This window comes from Rhododendron vialii, chromosome 7a (genome assembly GCF_030253575.1).
Source record: "Rhododendron vialii isolate Sample 1 chromosome 7a, ASM3025357v1".
Taxonomy (NCBI): domain Eukaryota; kingdom Viridiplantae; phylum Streptophyta; class Magnoliopsida; order Ericales; family Ericaceae; genus Rhododendron; species Rhododendron vialii.
Window position 1 is genome coordinate 30899589 of NC_080563.1, and position 16386 is coordinate 30915974.

The following is a 16386-nucleotide window of genomic DNA, read 5'->3' on the forward strand; positions in this document are numbered from 1 at the left end:
ACAGCAGTCGACCCAAATCCATACCCGGCCCATTATCGTTTCGACTTTCACAAAATTCTAACCCACGCCAGGAAGGCATAGGATAATAGGTAAAGGGTGCCGCTATTCGCAGCCCATTATTTTCTTCCGTAGCCCATTACATTTCGGTAAATGGTTGTTGAAAATTATAAATAACATTTAGGTAAATTGCTATTGAAAACAAGATTATATTTCGGTAACTACATGTCGAAAATATGTTCAACTTTCGGTAAACAACTGCCGAACATGCATTTTCGGTAAACATCTGTTGAAAAAAATATTATATTTCAGTAATTGGATGCTGAAAATATATCTTAATTTCGGTAACTAACTGTTGAGTATAATTGAAAATTTTTAGCGAGCTATGAGAGTAAATAGAGGGCTGCGAATAGCAGCGCCCTAGGTAAAGGGGTAAATTACAGTTAACCTCTTTTAACTAACACTCGGAGACACTTAACCTCCTTTAACTGTTAAATTGGACATTTAACCCCCTCTAACTACTAGAAATCCATTCCTAGCTCACTTCCGTTAGCATTCAGTTAGAATTTGGATGGAAATGAGCACATGCAAGTCACATGTTCACTTATTTGGAGGATAGAGACATTATTGTCTTTTCCCTTCTCACATCCTCTCTCACTCTTCTATCCATACCAGACAACCCTTCTTTCTTTCTCTCTCTCTAAAACAGCTAGGTAGCGTTGGATGGTCCTCTCCTATAAGTTGCAGATTTTTTGCGGAAGATGGGCTCGTGTGTGCGAGAGAGAAAGAGAGCGCACCAATGGTAAAGTTCACAACACGTTTCGAAAATATCTTGTGGGATAAAGACTAATATATGCATATATCCATTCTGGTTCTGTCTTAATGTAATTGTCATAGTTAGTTGCTACTGCTTTACATTTTCTTTTGGTTCTATCTCCACAAGACATTTTAGAGGCCGGAAAGGACAGTGTCCGGAGCCGTCAGATTTCTATGAACATAATTTCGTTGACGATTCCGATGGTCAACAAATTTGGCTCTGATTTGCTTTGCTATAGACTTCTCAAAGGCCTCGAAGGCTTTAATGACTGTCGATTGACCACTAGACTTCGGTGATGAGGGGATGGCAATGGCTGTTTGGATGCCCGAATTGGTACCAGAATTCTTTGCTGTTGACTTCTTTTTGACATATGGTGCTCATGTTGGAGAAATTGGAGCGGAAGAGGTGGTTGACGACGATGGGGTCAGCGGTGCAGACGCTGTGGGAGAGGCCGATTATGTCGTTGACTTGGATGGGTGGGTGAGGGTGGAAAGGAGGTGGGTGACCCAGTCGTGGATAGGTGGTGGGTGGGTCGGCGGTTGCAGGGGAATGAGAGAAGGTAGCTGAGAATGGGGTAAGATTCGGAGGTTGGGCTTTTTGTGGTAGCCATGAAGGAAAATCTTGCCAGAAATATGTGTGTGTATGTATGTATATGTGTGTGTGTGTGTATATATACACACACACACATGCACACACACATAGTTGGTTTCAAGTCAGGTCTCTCGGATGGGAGCTTTGGTTTGGACCTCGCGTGTAAGCCATTGGATCTAATCCAACGGCTTGGAAATAAAACTCCATCTCGAGGGTAAAACGTTGCAAAGTTACCCAATTAAGTCGGTGCTATGATAAAGTTCAATTTACATTCAACTCTATCGATCCTAACATTTTTTTAGTATGAGTTTCTTGCATTTCTTTGAAAACTCTCAAAGTTCACCAATTTAATTGTTTAATTGTCTATGCATCTAACTTTGTTCATTTGTAATTTCAATTTAATTGTTTATTTGTTTAAGTTTTACTTGTTGTCTTTTTTTCTTAGCTCTTTGCAAGATGTTAGGTTGAATGACGACGACGACGACGTGGTGTCCAACAATGATGATGAATATAAATGTGTATAAAAAAAAAGGGGGTTGAATGTAATTGACTATTTTTATGAATATAATTGTCGTCTTCATTTTTGTAGCTTTCTTTATATTATGAGTTCATTGTGTTTCAGGATGGGAAAACGCGAGGTTGACAAGATGGCGACGTGCGGAGATAGAGATGGAGGAATGGCAAGGCAATAGAGAGGTTGTATTTGAACATTTGGAAGATCAATGAACTGTAATTTAGATACATTTGATGTGATTTGTAATTTATTTTGGAAAGATAACTGTATTAGGTATGGGTTACTCGCTGGAAAAGTAGACTAGTTTCATTGTTTTTTTGAACGACAGAACTTGTTTCATGCATGCTTGTCACTTTGCCTCTTTTAATGTTGAAGGGTTTTGGTTCTTGAAAATCTGTATGAGAGAGATATAAAGGGGATGAATTTTATGTTTTTGTAGCTTTCTTCATATTGTAACTTAACTACTTTTGGTAAATTTGCTTCAAGGAAGTGAGAGGTTCCTCATTGGAATTGAGATTGTGGAGTTATAACTTAACTTATCTGCCTAGCATACTTGTAGAATTGAGATTGTGGTTTGTAGGTTCTTTAGTGTGAAATGTGTGATGACAAACTGTATTTTATACTTTAAGTTCGGCATTTAATAGTGGTTTGTATGTTGGATTTAGTAATTTCCTTCCTTTAATGTGTATGTATGTATTGGGTGGCCAAAAAGGAAATGGCAAGGCAATAGACAGTGTCATTGTTCCAAAAATTGGATTTGTGAAGTTTTAAAAACGTCAATAGCAACAAGTTTTGGCTCAATTTTTGCTGTTTTAGAGAGCACCATTAGGCAGCCATTTTTTGGCTCCATTTTTTCATCAAACCATTGTATTTTCTGTAGTCTTTACTCGCAAAAAACTAACTTAGGAGCAAGTCCTCTCTCTTCTCTGCTGTAAGCTTATGTTAACATTCATAGCAAAAAATGAGAATAGCTAAAAAAGCATGCAACCAGATTTCAAGTTTTGAGACTTAAGAGTACTTTACTAGCTCATATGTCCTCTGTCATTACATGTTCCAAATGAAGTCATTACATGTTCCAAATAAACAGAAATCGCAATAGCCGCAAAATCCCAAACCAAAGTGACGTAAAACTATTTTTCCCTTTTGGCCATCATTTTGAGCTTTGAGTCCATCAACTTCTTCTCATCGATAAACTTCAAATTCTTGTTATTCATCTCCCCAAACCAAAGTAACTGGTCTTGTGACTCCACATGGTCGTCCAAGGGCTTGCTTTGAAGGGACAAAGACATAAGGCACATTTTGCAAAATTCAAAAGTAAACTTCTATTTGAAAGGTAATTGTTGTGAATCAAACCATAACTAATTATTCTGCCATAGCATCTCTACCAGGCGGGAGAAAAAAGCTACAGAACCCAACAAATCAAAAATCTGCAAAGCACAAAATAGGTGACAAAATGTTCATTCAAGAATTAACATAGTTAAAGGGGAAAAGGAGGCTCATCCATGCCCAATCCCAATGAACAAATCTTAGAGTTGTGACCTTATTTCTATTCAATTATAGCTCACTACTCAAAGACAAACCACATCAAACATTCAACTAGTGTAGCCACCAATAAACAAAATAAGAGGCTGTGTCACAAGACAATCAAGAAAGCATTCAAACCTAATGTGAGTTAGTGAACTCTGAAATGTGAGTTGGTGAACTCTGAGAGTTTTCAAAGAAATGCAAGAAACTCATACTAAAAAAATGTTAGGATCGAGAGAGTTGAATGTAAATTGAACTTTGTCGTAGCACCAAATTAACTGGGTAAGTTTGCAAATTCACTCATTGCAAAATAATTGTTGAGAGCTCAAGTTCAAAAATTCCACCAAAACTGGTTGTAAGTCTTAACACATGAATATATTGACGATTTTGTTGTGAACGATTTGGAAATGCTAGCCCTTGATGCTAAAAAAAAAAAAGAAAACATTTTACACACTCTAAACTCACCTAAATCTCCACGTTTCTTGCCCCAAAGCATAATCAAAATCAGATCCCCAAACAAGCCCTAATTTCGCATTCAATCAAAAAAGCCTTAATTTCCCCAAAATCAGCGACATGGTGATCACGTTCCCTAATCGAAATCAGTGGTGAAGGAGAGATCGAGAGAAACCTAAACTATTCGATTTCATTGAAACCCTAAAAATCGATCGAGTTGGAGAGAGAGTTCTATCAAGTTCGAGAGAGAGAAGGTACCTCGAGTGGTCGTCGTTCTTCAATTGCCTCTTTGTCGCCATTCTGGAAATCACCTCCTCTCTCTCTCTCTCTCTCTCTACGCGAAATGGGAAAGGGGGTGGATTCGAGCGTGGGTAATCCGAAATACCCGACCCGTCCTCTTGTTTTACTCGCGAGATGGAGTTTTGTTTCCCAACCGTTGGATTAGATCCAACGGCTTACACGTGAGGTTCGGACCAAAGCTCCCATTCGGGAGACCTGACTTGAAACCAACTGTGTGTGTGTGTGTGTATACACACACCTACAGATTTTAGGTAAGGGTAATTACGTAACTTCATTCAATCTGTTAACATAGTCAAAGGAATTCCAATTATGAATAGTTCAAGGACGTTAAGTGTTTAAATTTAAAGTTAAGGGGGACAAAGTGCCACCGTGTGATAGTTCAAGGGGGTTTAATATAATTTCCTTTAGGTAAAAAGGTACATTGATATCTGCAAAATATGTATATTCATATTTGTAAAAGTGTATTAATATTCGTGAGAGTAACAAGTAAAAAGTACATTGATATCCACAAAATGTGTATTGATACTTATAAAAGTGGATTAAATATTCGTGAGATATGTATCGATATTAGAAATTGTTTGGAATTATTTGTGCATTAGCCTCTACCTAGAGAATGGATTAACAAGACTGTTCTACTTTTTATGAAAAAAAATAGCATTTTGCATGAGCGCACAAAGTGTAACGACCCTGATTTTTGAAAAATAAAAATTTCGTTAAATATTTGAATTTTTTTAATTACTTGAAAATTTCTTTTAAAATTCTAATAATCCGTCATAATTAGATTTGAGACTTATAAAATTATATTTTTTCGTCCCGAACAATTTAGTCATTTTCCAAAGACGAGTGTGTTATAGAAGTCCTTGTATATTTTTCTAGTAAGTAAAATAAAATCTTAAAATTATATTTATTGGCTAGAAATCCTATTTGGCAAGTAGAATTAGTTTCCAACCGATTAGTTAGAGAAACCTAAGTACCCATTCAACCTAGTTACATTCTCCTAACCCTAGATGAACCTAATGAACCTTTCTATACCTTAGTTGAACCTTTTCAACCCTAGACTAGGAAATCATTTCACTTTCATGACTAGTCATTTCAAGACTTTATTACTCATCATTACTTCTTCTAAAAATATCTTTTCTCATCATTACCTCTGTACCCATTGAATAATAGTTTGTAGGGTAATTTTTATCCTTTGAGTAATAGAAATAAGACTTCCTATTGTTTACTCCCTTCGTCCCAATTTGTTTGTCCGACCTCGAAATTTCAACTTTTTAAGGGGACCAAATGATTGCTACTAAAATGTATTAGATTTCCAAAAATACCCTTCATCATTCTGAATTTACAATTTTTTTTGTGTAATTTGCAATCTTCTAGATACAATAAGTCTAGGAGAAAGATTGTACAGTACGAGTATTTTCAAAAATAGGCGCTAAAAATCAGTGGAGCAAATTGTTTTTACTCCATTAAACTAATTGGCGGGCAAAACTTGAATTTAATTTTAAACTTTCCCTCATTTTAAAGACTTCCTTCTCTAACAGCGATTTTCCCACAATAAACTCAACTCTCACCTAAAAAGTCATAATCTTTCTTACTCCTCTCAAAGAACTGGCTTCCCACTGCAACTCGAAGTATCCAATAAAAATCCTTCGCTTTTCATGGCACTCTGTTTCTTCTGGTAACACGTTTTCTTCCCTTCCTTAATTTGCATCCTCTCCACCTATTCCATATCCCAATCCTTTTTTTCTGTCCACTACTATTTCCAGTCACTAATGGAGTCTTTGTCTGAGAAATCCTCAAGCAATTGTCGATCAAAAAGAAATCTCACCAATGAACAACGCCAAGCAATTTTTGATGCTCTTTTGCTACAATTTGATTATGGAAAACCAAGAGGGGGTTTTATTAGTGAGGTTGCTGCATTGTTCTCTGTCCATCCGAAAATAGTTAGTCGAGTTTGGCAACAAGGGAAGGCTTGTATTGCTAATGGGTCCGTGGTTGATGTTTCCTCGAAATTGCTCGGGAGAGTTGGCCGCAAGCGAGTTCAAATCGAGCTCAGCAAAATTTCCAGCTTGGAATTCAAACGCCGAACTAATATCCGCTCATTATCAAAAGCCTTGGAAGTTCCTAAATCAACAATGCATAGGCAAATCAAAGAAGGCTTAATGAGGCCACATACAAATGCATTGAAGCCAAATTTATCGAAAGAAGGTAAGAGATCAAGGCTCCGTTTCTGTTTATCAATGCTTGAGCCTAGTAGTTTGGAAAGCCAACCATTTTTCAAAGATATGTACAACTATGTGCATATTGATGAAAAATGGTTTTATTTGACGAGAGAATCGGAGAGATATTATGTACTACTAGAAGAGGAAGAACTGCATTGCACTTGCAAAAGCAAAAAATTCATCATAAAAGTCATGTTTCTAGCGGCGGTAGCTCGACCACAGTTTGATGCAAATGGGAATGAGGTATTTTCCGGGAAAATTGGAATTTTTCTATTCACTTGTAAGGTACCTGCAAAACGCACGAGTAAGAATAGAGTTGCTGGTACTTTGGTAACAAAGGCTATAACAGTAACCAAAGATGTTAGTCGATCGTTGTGGGCAGCTTGCCCAGAAAAAGAGGGCGGATCGATGAGCGCGCTTTCTTAGGCAGACGAGCGCTCAATTCAGAGTCGCCGCTTGGGTTTTGAAGGTCTGACACCCAAGGAACCGAACTTGAAACGCTCGCTGCGCTGTTTGATTTGAAAAAGGTGAAGGCACCAGTCTGTCATAACCATATCTGGGTTCGGGAGCCAGGTTGCGAGAGAGGAAGGGTTTTAAGGCATCCTTCTCGCCCAATCCAGAGATCGATCTCTACTTAGGCATTTGCAAAAATATTTGCGATTCTGTTTGATTAATCAATTCTTTAGCTAATTAGGGGCGGGGGAACAGTTTAATGGGATTAAAACTATAACAATTTGCAGGATGTGAATGACGGCATGGATGAGCAGTTAGTATAGGATGAGAACAAATTGTTGTGGGAGTTTAAACAAACTAGGAGGCCCCTGTTTTGGAGTGACGTGCGCAGGAAGAAACCAGCATGCACTGAACAAGTCACTGCATGCTGTTCACTCCTGCGCGCGCAACTCTAAGACACGTGCGCGCCAGTGAGCTCAAACCCACAACTCTTATTCTCAAACCCTCTGGGCTCTGGAAGGACCAATGCACACCCAGGACAAACCAAGCAGTTTATAGGTAGCATAATATACAGTTCTAAGCAGTTTAAAGGGTGAAAAGCCTTACAAATTAACAAAATACCCCATAAACAGTGTGGGGACAAAATAATGGCCTAAAACCAAGTTACCCGTGCAAGGCCACTCACTGGTCAGAGGCGCTCTGGCGCGCGATGGAGTTAGTCTGTCGCGTGAGTGTGCGCCCTGGCGCGCGATGGTCTGAGCCTTTTAACCAGTGTTTGGTTTATGGCCTTCCAGTCTTCTATTTCAAAAATCCAGAAACAGGTCATTGTTATTTTGATACCTGTGACTGTGATGATTGTCTAGAAGACAGTCTCCTAGAAGATGACGAGGATTTTGAAGAACCATGTCCCATATGTCCTTCTTCACCTCCCACTCCTTGTAAATCTCCACCTCCACCTCAACCTTCATCTGATGATGGTTCTTCGAGTCAACCGAGTGGATGTTTCATGTTCACCTCATCCCCTTCCTGGACAGAAGCAGATTTTCCTCCTTTGGAATTTCATAATTCCCAAGAGAGGACGACCCATCGGCATAAAATTCCAGACTCTACTACCATTCTCCCTGATGGTAGTACCAAAGCAGTGTCAGCAGCAGAAGCAGCAATAAATTGGCAGTCAGCAAATTCTCTGGCTCAGAACAAAATTCTTCAGAGAATTGCTAACTCCCAACAAAATTTGGAGAATGCAGTTCATAAGAAGTTATCTACCTTGGAACTTCTTATCAGAGATTTGCAGCAGAAAATTCAGAATGTTCACCAGGAACTTCTCCAGATGGCCTATGCCAACCAAGCATTTTCAGCAGCCTTTTCCCACAAGGATGCTGAAATGAAGCATCTCAAGAACCAGCTTCATTCTCTCCAAGCTCAGCAGAATTTTCAACAAAAAAGCCCGTTTGATATGTTCACATCTTCTTCTCAACAAAGTTTGTTTGGGTATCCTCAAATGTCTCAACCCTTACCTATAAATCCTACTTCAGGATTTGGTGAGTCCAATATCTTTGGAAGCTCATCAGCTTTTCTTCCTCCACCAAAAAGACCATCTCCACCAAAACTTCCTTTCCTAAAACCCCAGATAAAACCTGTCCAGCCTCCAACAATTCCGTCTCCAACAATTCCATCTCCACCATCTACATTCCGTCTCCAACAATTCCATCTCCACCATCTACATCGACCTCTACTCCAACTACCTCCACTCCTCTTAACCCATCCGATCCAAACTCGAAGTCACCTCAGTTAATGGTTCAACCAACATCTAGCCCCACTAAAAATCCAATCTCCACTCTCCTACATACCTTAGCCACTATACCAGAAACCTCATCTCCTGGACCAACCATCGAGTTTGATTCAGATACTGAATCCACAAACTCTATGCCAATTCCTACTGTTTTCATGATGAACCCTGAAAACCCAGAAGTTGAAGATCCCATCATTGAAGAAGGTCCTGAGTTTGATACACCCCCTGAAATTCCAACCTTTGATTCCTTCTCACATTCTAATATGCATACCCAAGGTTTCTCTTTTGACACCATTCCCCCATCAAAATGGTTGGATAAACTTTATGAAATTCATGCTTGGTGCACAGCTGCTATGCTCTCTCCTAATGCTACACTCAGTGATGTCATTACTAAGTGTACAGCAAAATTTCTTGGTCGCCTACGTCAATGGTACTTAGCTCTTGGTGAATACCGACAGCTACAGCTCAAATAATTGCCAACCCTTGATCAATTCATCTCAGTCTTGCATACTCAGTTTCTTGGTGACCACAACAACACAAAAGAGTTTGTTCGAGAGGAATATCTCAGCATGAAGTGCTGTTCATTCAAAAGGAAAGATCTTGAGACTCACTATGATCGTATGTCTCAGAGATTTTATCTTCTCAACGGCATGGATGATGTCAATCTCAAGCAAGCCTTTCTCAATTCCCTTCCAGAACCATTGGGAAATGAGACAACAAGATTACTTCAGACAAAAGGATTGACGCTGAATGCAACATCTCTTGGTGGTATTTACCAGCACTCTTTGATTGCCTTGGAAAAATTGTGCAATCACCAGAAATTCCTCAGAACTCTTGAAGAACAGGGAAAACTTCTTAGTAAAGCATGTGATCGTCCTGACCTATCTATAAAGTGCAAAGACAAGAAGTGCACTTGCCGTCCTTCATACCGGAAGTCTAAACACTTTCAGAAATGGAAGTTTCAATCTCCTGGCAAGTTTTCAAAGTTTCCAAAATCTGGCAAGTTCCCACACCGGAGAAAATGGAAATTTTTCAAGAAGAAAAAGTTCAGAGGGCAGCGAAAGTCTGATCGCTGCTACATATGCGGAAAGAAGGGGCACTATGCAAAACAGTGTCCAAATAAAGCAGCAAGAGACAAAATGGTGAACTCTTTGGCTCTCATTGATGATGATCTAATAAATGCTGATGTAGAATCACTATTTTCCATCGACGATGAAGCAACAGATGAAGCAGTCCTTGCATTTACCTTTGATGATTCCTCAGAATCAGGTGACTCTTCTGATGATCCTAACTCATTCCCTTATGAAGTCCAAACAATTGGGTTTTCCAACATCATGCTGGCTCAGCCTTTAGCCAAGGTCAAAATTTTGCTTGGCAAATATGAGAAACCCATACCAGTTATCGCTTTCTTTGATACTGGTGCAGCAGCCTCCATTCTCAACCCAGCAATTCTCCCCAGGTCTTACTGGCAGTCTTGTTTCAGACCCTTTACAGCAGCCAATGGAGAAACATTTGTTATCACTTTGATAAGTAAGCCTGTTTCCATTCAACTTTTTCCTGGATACACCATAAAACATCAAGTCTATGGTTCTGATCTTCCAGGGAAAGATTTATTGTTAGGCTTTGATATTCTCCAAAATCTCAGCAAAGTTTCCTGGCTCAAAAAAGGTTTGAAATACAAAAACTATTTGTTACCCTGGACCACCCAACCAAATCTCTTTTCCATAGAAACTTTCTCCACCATTAAAGAAGCCATAATCCAAACTTCCTGTGCTGAATCCCATTCCCAGTTTCTCACCAAATGCTCCAACCCACTTTGAAAAAATCCAGACTTCTTCATTTCTCTTCCCTTTAAGAAAAATGAAGACATCAACCCTACCAAAGCTACCCATCATGGAATGAACCCAGAACATTACCAGCTTGCTCTTCAAGAACTTCGGCAACTTCAATCAGAAGGTTTGATTGAGCCCACAATCTCTCAATGGGCATGTGAAGCATTTTATGTCAACAAAAGAACAGAGCAGATAAGAGGAAAGCTTCGCCTGGTTATCAATTACCAGCCTCTTAATCATTTTTTGCAGGATAACAAATTCCCTCTTCCTCGGAGAAGTGTTCTTTTTGCAAACTTGCCTAAAGCTCAAATTTTCTCAAAGTTTGACCTAAAAGCAGGTTTTTGGCAGCTGGGCATCCATCCAGATGATCGTCCCAAAACTGGTTTTTGCATTCCACATCACCACTTCCAGTGGTCAGTCATGCCTTTTGGATTGAAGACAGCTCCATCCTTGTTTCAAAAGGCCATGATTCGGGTATTCGCTCCTATACTATCCTCAGCCCTTGTCTATATAGATGATATCCTACTTTTTTCTCCAGATATTGAGTCTCATGTTGTCCTACTACAAATTTTCCATTCCCTAGTCCAAACCCATGGCATCATGCTTTCAGAGAAAAAGATATTTCTTGCCCAACCAGAAATTGATTTTTTAGGGATGCATATCTCTAAAGGTCAATATACCCTCCAGCCTCATATAGCCTCCCAACTGGATCATTTTTCAGATGAAAATCTCACAATCAAACAAGTCCAACAGTTCCTTGGAATTGTTAACTATCTGGCTGATTTTATTCCCAACCTGGCCCAATACCGAACTCCTCTTTCAGCTCTACTAAAGAAAACCCCTCCTCCTTGGTCAGCCCTTTGTACCAAAGCTGTAAAAGACCTCAAAGCCCTAACCAAAACTCTTCCTCCATTAGCCATACATTTAGATGGAAAGAGAGTCCTTCAGACAGATGCCTCTGATCTATATTGGGGAGCAGTTCTTTTGGAAGAAAATTCAAATCAAAAGCGCAGAATTTGTGGATACAAGAGTGGTGCATTCTCTCCACCAGAACTTCATTACCACTCTACTTACAAAGAAATTCTGGCAATCAAAAGGAGCATTGAGAAGTTTGAATTTCATCTAATCGGTCATCATTTCCTAATTGAGACTGATATGATGAGTTTCCCCAGCATGCTCAAGTTCAAACAGAAGCACCTTCCAAAGGCACAGTTACTCAGATGGGCAAATTGGTTTTCCAATTGGAGTTTTGATGCTGTTCACATAAAAGGAAAAACAAATGTCCTCCCTGATTTTTTATCAAGGCTCAAAAAAGAAATCAACCAGTTTTCCAAAACAAAACCACATCCCTATGTTCCTGGTTGTTTTCCCATGATTTCCTGTTTCCATCCGGTCAATTTTCCTGTCCACCTTCAGTGTCATCTTTTAGAGTTAACCCTTCTTTCTAGATGTGTCCAAATGTGTCAAAACCTTCAACATCTCTGTATTTTCAAGTATGGTCTTGATGAAGGTCCCATAAAAGGTCTACCATTTCATCCTGTCTATCCTTTTCTCACTCAGTTTGAAGTTTCTTACCATAATACCTTTTATTTTAAAAAAGAAGCTTACCTCCTCTTATGGTATTTAGTCGATGTGTATACTATAAGTGTCTGTTTTAATAAATCAGCAGTCTTGGTTTATTTGGCTCATGCGGCGTTCAATCAAGTCCCACAGGTCCAGATGAAGATCTCCAATTTGCTTTTTGGACAACTCGTAACAACAGATGTGTTCCTAATCCTGATGGTTCTATCACCTGGAAAAAGGAGTATCACACTATATTCCTTTCAGCATATCAAGAGTCCCCAAGCATTGAGATCCACAGTTGAAATTATCTGGTCATGACTCAAACAATGTGTTCACTCAATGGATTAACACCTGCCGACGTTCCCTCATCTCTCCTCCATTATGAGTCTGCAAACTGGAAATTCAATGATGCTTATCCGGAAGAATGACGCCAAAATATTCGCTATCTTTTGACCCAGTATCACTTGACTGACAGAGATGAAGAAAGTAGTTCAGATGATCCAGAGTGACAATCACGTGCTCGTACCAGCTGTCTCTTTTATGTGATGTAAATTATTGGTGGTTACTGTTTGTTCCTGTATCATATTATTGGTGTGTACTGTAATATAAAGTGTGGTAGTATTATCCTCTTTCCGGAGAGGGGTAAAAGTCAGGATGGTAATAAATGTAAAAGTAGTCTGTAAACTTTAGTAGTCAGAAGTTGTAGAAATAGTCCTACGTAATAGTAACCGATAATAATGGTTGCACTGTATTATGATGTAAGCGGAAGGCTTCATGATGTAACCGGAGGTCCCTTTTACGCCTATAAAAGGGGGACTCTCCCCGTAATGAAATCAAGTTAGTCCAAGTTAATGAAAGCCAGTGTATTTTCCTAATATATCCTGTGTCTTACATTCTCTCTCTTTGATCCTAACCTACTTAGTGTTTGTACCCACTTCGTGTCTGAAAAACTTGGTATCAGAGCCATGTCTTCCATTCTAGCTTAAACCCTCTTCTGGGAACTTCTTTTCCAAAACTACTTCAAATCTTTTCTAAAAGAAAAACTTGAAGCGTATGCTCTGTGGTTGCCTTCTAAGGATCTTCCACATCAGAAACTTCATCAACTATTTTGGTTAAAAGAATTTTGTATCAGTGGGTTAAAGTACCTTGAGGCTTTTGGCTATTGAGCAGTGTGTCTCGGTTTATCTACCCTAGTATACAGAATTTTATTAATCAAAATTTGGTTGAAGTCTTTTACGTTGAAAAAGAAAAAGGTTTGCTGTACTTAGGAAAAGGAGAACCCAGATTTCTACTTAAAAATGAATCACCTGTTTACCACCCACTCCTCTGCTTCGTCATCCTTAGTCCCTTCATGTTCCTCCACCAGTAGAAATTCCTCATCTTCTTCTTCTAATTTAGAATATTTGTATGAATTTGAATACCTACCTGATGATAGTAAGGTTCCTCTTACTGATCTCCCTTTCCTAAATCCCTATAATGTTTTTGTCAGACCACAAACTTCTGTAAAAAAGACCGTCACCCAACTTTTCTCCACAAAACGCCCAACCTCCGTAAAAGAGTATGTTCAAGCCTCTAAATTTGATCAGTGCTTTATAGCAGCCACTGAAGCTGAACAACTTTTACCTTTGGAAATCCCGGTTGATTTGTCTCATCTTTGGCAACAACAAGGATTTACCCATCTTCACTTTGGAGCAATCCGACTTGCTGTCACTTTCCATGGTAGAAAAGGTTTGCCTGTTACGTCCAGACTTGCTCTGGTCGATACCAGGTTTCTACAGTATCAGCACGCATGCATCGCTACAGTCCAAACCACTCTAAATGCTGGAACTGTGATTTTTACCTTCTACCCCAATTTCAACATGCCATTAGCAGATCCTCATCTGCTATCTGCCTTGAACGTTCAAGTCCAAATTGGTGGTGCCTCCCAAATCTCCTCCACATATGCCGCAACCCTTCACTACCAAATGGCCTACCGTCTCCAAAACCATGCCTTTGACATGTCCTTACCATCCTCCACAGATGAAGCCCTTTTCCTCACCATAAACGCACCTCACCAAGCTTCTTGTGTCCATGTACCCCGACAAATTTCCCGTCCTGAGCTTCTCAAGCTTCTCCCAGAATCTTGGGTTACAGCTTATGAGAAAAACCAAAACAAGCCCATACCTGTCCAAACATCCAACCCAACTTTCATCACCAAACCTGATGGTACCGTGGAAATTACTTTCCCAAAAGAAACCACTGCCTCATCTTCAACCCATCTTGTTATTTTTCCCTCGAGAATTAACATGTTTGTGGATGGTTCTAGACCTGGCCCTGCAGTTAAATATTTTACACGTTTCTGGGTTCTGGTACATGTCCAGAATGATCCCAGGAGTACTCCAAAACAGCAGAAACACATATTGAACTAAGACTAACAATTCTAACAAAGGAAAGCAGTAAACTGGTTATTAACATGCTTAACAGTGATCTATATGTAAATAAATACACAAAAACAGCAAGACACCAATCCCCACGCGGACCATCGCGCGCAAACTGGAACAATCGAGCGCGTGAGTGGCTCCATCGCACGCTGGTTCTTGCCTCAACGATTTTTGAAACTTTGCCAACTTTAGGACCAGGACTGGTATTGATTACCAACCTTGGCCCTGCCAACCCCCATCAGGGATCAGAATAGAAAACAGTAAGTAAGCTATACCTAGATTGAGTTTGAAACGTGTTTGAGCTTTGATGTTTGAAGGCTTGATTTAGGTGTGAAAAGGTGAGATGGAAGAACAAGCTTTGTTCTTGGGTGCCCTTGTATCTCTTTGGTTTGCAAAGAAGAAGGCAAGGTTATGGACAAGATGTGTAAAATTTTTAACCCTTTTAATGGAAGAAGGAGAGGGGAATTTATGGGAGGAGAGGGAGGTGAATCTGGTTGGTGCAAGGAGAGGAGCTCAGCCAGTCCACGAGGCTGGCTGAGGTTTGCTTGGTGGTTAAGCTTCCCAGCTGATAAAGGTGATGGGGACATCTTGGACCATCGCGTGACGGAGTCAGTCTGGCACGCGATGGTGCGCCCTGGCGCGCGATGGTCAACGGTCAAGCTTTGACTATTGACCACCACCTGGCGGTTTGACCGTCGCGCGCAGGAGTCGGCCCGTCGCGCGATGATGCGCCTCGGCGTGGGATGGTTGTGCCCTGGTGCGGGTGTACCACCTACTCATGCGTTGGTCAACGGTCAGGCTTTGACCATTGACCAACACTTGTCAAGTTGATCTACCCGCGCAGGCTTCAAATCAACGCGCGTCAGTAGGGTTTTTGGCCTTTTAAAGTGGCTTAAGCTAGGATTAGGTTCAAGAGTTTTACATACACTCAAAGCTCAAACACTTATCATTCCCGGGGTGTTCCTAATCCAATTCATCATTGGGGAATCAAATACCGTAAGTAAACTAATCTGGAAGCCCAGATTGGGATGTTTACAATCATGATTGATTGAGAAGGTTCTGCCCGCAATTAGAGCTAAGTGGCCGCGTTCTGGCGAAATGGAACAACAGTCATTCAACAAGATAATGCGAAGGCACACATTCATCCGTTGGATCCCCAGTTTCTTGAAGCTGCACATGAAGATGGGCTTAATATCTGTTTATCTTTTCAACCTCCCAATAGTCCGAACATGAATGTTTTAGATCTAGGGTTTTTTACATCAATTCAATCTTTGCAACATCAACATGCACCTTCGACAATCGACCAGCTTGTTTCTGTCGTGGAGAAATCTTTTGAAGAATTGTCGTCACAAACTCTTAATCATGTTTTCTTAACATTACAAACTTGTATGGTTGAGGTGATGAACGTTTATGGTGGAAACAATTACAAGTTGCCACATCTAGGGAAAGGCCAACTAGTTAGAATTGGTAATCTTACATCTCATATTCAATGTGATTGTGATGTTATGGAAAATGCATTGGCTCATTTGGAACTAGAAGGATAGTTTTTTTCCCCTTTGTTAAACAACCAATTGTTTATATTTTTGTTTTTAGTGTTTAAAGTAGGAAAAATTTTAACTGGCTAGGTTAGTGCAATAAGGTGTTTTCACTCTGTCTTTTTTGTTTCTCTCTCCAAGTTGACTCTCCACATTTTGCTTCACCTTTTTTGCAAAGCCTTCGGCCGAAGAAATTTTTGGATGCATGTGTTTGATCCAAAGTCCTTAAGTTGGTGAAGGGATAAAGCACATGAAGGCATTATAGATAGGAACTCTTTTATTAGAATCTGGTGTATATTTTGGCTCTATGAGTCTATGTATCTAATTTGTAAAATGCAATGAAAAGTTTTCAGTTTGTTTAGTTATGTAGAAAGTT

At 39.8% G+C, this 16386-nt stretch overlaps 1 protein-coding gene across 1 annotated transcript; it reads left to right on the top strand.

Moving 5' to 3' along the window:
• The first annotated feature begins 5965 nt into the window (after positions 1-5965).
• LOC131332888 (uncharacterized) lies at positions 5966-16019 on the top strand. The gene is made up of 3 exons (XM_058367198.1): positions 5966-6737; positions 9852-9929; positions 15586-16019. The coding sequence occupies exons 1-3, from the start codon at positions 5966-5968 to the stop codon at positions 16017-16019; spliced, it is 1284 nt and encodes a 427-aa protein (XP_058223181.1).
• The last annotated feature ends 367 nt before the right edge of the window (positions 16020-16386 follow it).